This window comes from Austrofundulus limnaeus, unplaced genomic scaffold (assembly GCF_001266775.1).
Source record: "Austrofundulus limnaeus strain Quisiro unplaced genomic scaffold, Austrofundulus_limnaeus-1.0 Scaffold512, whole genome shotgun sequence".
Taxonomy (NCBI): Eukaryota; Metazoa; Chordata; class Actinopteri; order Cyprinodontiformes; family Rivulidae; genus Austrofundulus; species Austrofundulus limnaeus.
The window spans coordinates 406,536-411,769 of NW_013952914.1; the positions used below are offsets into that span (position 1 = coordinate 406,536).

The 5,234-nt window shown below is 36.1% G+C and overlaps 1 protein-coding gene across 1 annotated transcript in view; it reads left to right on the forward strand.

The window, feature by feature from the left end:
* Positions 1-2,390: 2,390 nt before the first annotated feature.
* Positions 2,391-5,234, forward strand: part of LOC106530366 (procollagen galactosyltransferase 1) — a gene marked incomplete at its 5' end in the record, with an annotated part of 19,792 nt that continues 16,948 nt past the window's right edge. The window contains 2 exon segments of the mRNA XM_014025965.1: positions 2,391-2,501; positions 2,579-2,696. Of these exon segments, the coding sequence (XP_013881419.1) occupies positions 2,391-2,501; positions 2,579-2,696 (229 nt within the window).

The following is a 5,234-nucleotide window of genomic DNA, read 5'->3' on the forward strand; positions in this document are numbered from 1 at the left end:
GAATAAGATGGTGTTCTTGTTATGTTGAGATATTTTTAAAAAAATGCTTTTGTATTCAGATATTTTTTGGTTTTCCTACATGATAAAAAATGGTTTAAAATAATTAGAGAAAATTTGTCAGATGCTCACCTTTTTAAAACGAAGAACATGTGTGACGTCAAACTAAAGTTATCCAGTCCTTGATTGTGTCCATTAAATTTTGCAACATGAGCATTTTCCACTCATCCAGCTTTCACAGAACCTAAATTGTCATTGCAGTCATTAATATTTTATGATGAAATGTGTCAAATTGCATACAGTAATAAAGAATGTTCCTTTTTAGGGTATATTAAGTACTACAGTTGTGACTGACACTGATTTTAGTGGACGGGTATGAGAAAATAATTTTTTTAGCATGCAAAATGCAATAGGAAACAACAGCTTTGTGCAAAAAAGTCACWGTCATAATGTCATGTTTCTATCATTTTTATTCATAGTTTGATTATACTACTGATTTTAATTATTTAAAAAAGGTTACATAAACATACATTTTTTACCTTTTTTTTAAGCCAAGATAAGGTGTGCTCATCATGTATTTCACTTGAGCAGAACAATAATTCAAGGAACAAAAACAGTGAATTATTCTGAATTGTTTAGGAGAAAAACAGATTGTACTTATTACAAAAAATATCATTTACTCTTCCAGCTTTAATGTGTCACTTAAGTTTTAAAAAGAGATCTTGGCAGATTGTTTTTAGGAATGTGACATAATTTCTAAACTCRCATGTAGTGCTTTGTTCTGCCTGTAGCTGATGTTCCGAACACAAAAACAGCACTGTGGGGTTGTTTTGGTGTAAAGTAAAAAAAAAAAGGAAAGTGAACGTAACAGCCAGGGTGATGATGAAAGGTTTAAGATAATAGTATAAAATATTGAAATGTGTTAATTAAATTGTATTTTTTGTATTTTTAATTTCAGTATTTTTATGAAATCAGGTTTATCAAGGAAATAGTTGAAAACTGGAGAGGAGGACTGATAAACTAAATATAAACTCAAATTTGCTAGATGTTAACCGATGTGTACTTTCATTTGTGGAATCAAAAACACCAAGACAGCTTCAAATTGAACAGTAATTTGGTTTTGATTGCTCTTTTTGGTTTGCATTGAGAAAACATGACCAGAAAGTGCAGAAATAAAAGCTTCGATCAAAACCTATTAAAAGGTTTGACACACTCACTGTGTGGTTTTGAGTCACATGTTTAAAAGAAATTTGTATGTGCATAAGCAGGGATGGAAGCTATTTTAGGGAATCTTGTTTGATCCGGGATACCATGACTCAGCATTTTTATATCTGATCCCACCCACAATACCATGCCTCATCCAAGATATAATCATTTCCCAGATTAAAGTATTTACTAAAATTAAATAGTCTGTCTCTTGTGGATATTCAGTTATTGCTTCTTTATTAACATTTATTAGAACAACAACCCAACATGAAACATTTTTCATAACCCCAGATTTACACTACATGCGTCTCCGCTGCGCTGCGCAGTTCGCAGCTGTTCGTTTGTGTCCCAATTTATACAGCCTCAGCTCCGCTCCAGTCCGACAGACAGAGGAGGGAGCGTGTGCAGGAAGGAGATCACGTGATAAATCCAGTGATAAATGTGGAAGTCAGAGCAAAAAATAATAAAGTATGGSAAAGACAAACTCCAAACACAGCTGAAAACATTAATATAAAAGCTTTTTATATCTATGGTTGAAACTGTATTGCTGTCGTCTTTTTGAAACTTCTGATTTCAAAATAAAATCTACCTGTATCTTGTGTGTACACATATGCTTCATCTACATGTTGCCATCTGCTTCCCAAACAGAACGATACATTCTGACACCATTTGTGTAGAAATATATTCATATATTTATTAATATAGCTGCAATTTCGACAAAATTATGGTGTCTTATTCTGAGATACAGATGTTGTGCTCATTCCTCTTCCTGTTGGTGCGACGTAATTTTTAAAAACTGACTCCAGCGCAGCTCCGGTGTCCGGCAGAAATAGGATTGGATCTAATTTTGCCGGATCGCCATCCGCTCACCGCCGCCGTGCGCAGCCACTGCTTTCATTCATTTTAATGGGTGCGTATTTGCTGCGGCGGTTGGACCAGAGCAGAGCGGAGCCTGAACACATGTAGTGTAAATTAGGGGTCAGAATCAGCCTCAATCGGTTAAAGAGTTTCAAGAAAATTTTGTGAATCCCTAAAATATTTTCATTCTAGTCTCCAATTCCACTCCAAGTTGGTGGATATTTCATCTTTAATTTAAAATAAGACCTCATCCAGTAAAATCAATATTTCATGGATGTGATGCCTCTTGTTTACTGATGTTGATTTTCTCGTCTTTTCTGTTCCCATAGGGTGGCGACGGATCACAACATTGATAACACCACATCCATCCTAAGAGACTGGCTCATCCAGGTGCAGAACTACTATCATTATGTGGAGTGGCGACCTGAAGAAGAACCCAGGTACTGTAGGTGTTATGTTCAAGGTTTGTATGTGTGAAATGAGTTGGTTACTTAATAAGTTGGTCTCAACCTCTCAGGGCTTTTGTGGACGAGGTGGGGCCAAAGCACTGGAATAATCTCCGTTATGAACACGTGATGAAGCTCCGACAGGCAGCGCTGGACACTGCCCGTGAGATCTGGGCCGACTACCTCCTGGTATGTTAACAATGTGGTGCTCAACACCCACGATGTGTGCTATTCTTACCTACTATTCACCTGTGAACTGAAAGGACATTCAATTCTTGTCCTACTTTCTAATTTTTAATGCCAGGGTTCAAACAGGTGCTTAGAAAAAAAGGTACTTTAATTGTCATTAGTTGTCCGTTATAATCATCAAAATTAAAAGAAATAAACATTTGAAATATATCAGTCTGTTTGAAATGAATGAATATAATGTAAAGGTTTCACTTTTTGAATGAAATTACTGAAATAAACTTTGTCATGATATTATAATTTTACGAACAACACTTGTAATGGGTGAGGAGCCCTATCTGTGAAAAAACTTGCTCTTGGTGGCTTTCAAGATGGTGGCCATGTTCTGGACATACAGTAGGTGGCCTCCCTCACCCTTTACATGCTGAGATATTTGGGTATTTTCTTTTCCTTTTTGTAAAACAGCAGAATATTGTGTGACTTTTGACTCACTTGTATTGTGGAAGAATACAATATCTTTGTGTTTGTGTTAAATGCATGCAATGATTTATAAATGTCCTTAAATTAAGATTTGGAAAAAGAGGAATATGGGGAAAATAATCAGTGTGGTGTTTTTCATTTTTTAAGTTAAATAAGTAAATCCTGGGAACTAAATGACCTAAAGGAGTCAAAATACTGAGAATAGTGATATAAGGTTCTAGGACAGTAGCTGTCTACTCAGCATGTTMGATCTATCTAAGCTGCTTCCTTCAGTGTTTCCATATCTTTGTGTTTGGCCAAGTTGTAGATCAGGGCTATTCCACAAAATTGCTCTGAGGGCCACAGTTACTGCAGGTCAACAGCTGAGGGGCCGAACATCCAGCAATTAAAGTCATTATGTAATTAAACTAAGTATTACAAAGATCTATTACCTTTGAAATAGTTTATTTTGCTGCATTTTATCATGAATTCAACATACAGAACCCTATGTAATAAAAGTAGTGATAATAAAACAACAAAATCAAAAATAACACATTATGCCTCTTATATACCACAAATAATATTTTGACATCTCTGACTTGCCGAATTTTTAAACCAATTTTATTTTCACTTTCATAGTTTTATCTTGAACTGCTTGTAGTTTTAACTCTTGGATGTTCATAGAAATGGTTTTTACCAGCTTGTAGCCAAGATTTTGATGTTTCTTTAGACACCAAACATGTCTATGTCTAACTAAAAGAACCCTAGAGTAATTAAAATAGAAAACCAGGGGTTTGGACTTAAGAGATGAATGAACCAATTGGCGGGCCAAACTTTGGTCACTCACTCAWGTGGCCCGCAGGCTGCCAGTTGAATAGCTCTGTGTTGTAGAGCATGAGAGGCTTTGATGATCATGTTATAACATGCCTCTAAAGTTTAAAACATAGCGCTCGAGCKTAGATTTGCAACCACCGAGTGCAGACACAAATCCTTCATAATAAAAGTGGCAGTGAATTTAGCTATTTTTTAAGCCTTTTCAGAGGTAGGTGAGGATTATAATGTTCCTTTCTAGCTTCCTAACATTGTCTTCACAATATTGCTTCATGTCTCTTTGGCATCCAAAAAACATTTCCTCTTTGAAGGCATTTTTTTAATCCAAAAAGGACTGGACTGAGAAGTAGTTAGCAGGGGTAGACACAAGGATTTTTTTCAGGTTTTTCAGCGGATAACCTGTTGACAAAATCTGGTTGTCCACATAACAGTTTGGTTGTCCAAAAAAAACATCTCAATAAAAATGTAATTTAAAGTTTAAAGTTTTTAAACAGCTCTACTATCATTTTAGTGTTTTCAACTGAGGAGCTGTGAAACATGTATTTAAAACAATTATAGCACAAGAAGTTCTCTGCACAGAAAAAGCAATTTATTTTTACTGTTTTTTTTAACCAAGCTGACAAGTTTCTCCACTAAAATGATTTTGTAATTTAAATTGAAGCACCTGGTTAAATTTAGAAGATTAAAGATATTTAAGATTAACTACAAGCAGGTGAAGCTGACTCAGAGAACTCTGTGATTTTAGAGGAAGATCAAAGTCAAACGTAAACTCCAAACTGCTGTTTCTGTCCAAGCTGTTGGAAAAGGTAGTGAACACTCAGTTAAAACCTTTCTTGGAGGATCACGAAATTTATGAGACATTTCAGTCAGGTTTCAGAGCCCATCACAACACTGAGTCTGCTCTGATGAAGGTGTTTAATGACATCTTTTTAGCTCTAGACTCTGGTGAATCTGTCCTCCTTGTGCTGTTAGACCTCACATCAGCCTTCGACACCATTGATCATAACATCCTCATTTTCAGGCTGGAGAAGGAGGTGGGTATCACAGGTTCAGCCCTCAATTGGTTCAGGTCCTACCTGACAGACAGACACTTCTGTGTTATCAAGGACTTCGTGTCCTCATCAGCACCACTTCAATGGGGAGTACCACAGGGCTCTATCCTGGGACCCCTTCTTTTTTTCCTTATACCTACTGCCACTAGGTGCAATTTTTAGTAAACATGCCATACCATTTCATCTTTATGTGGACGAC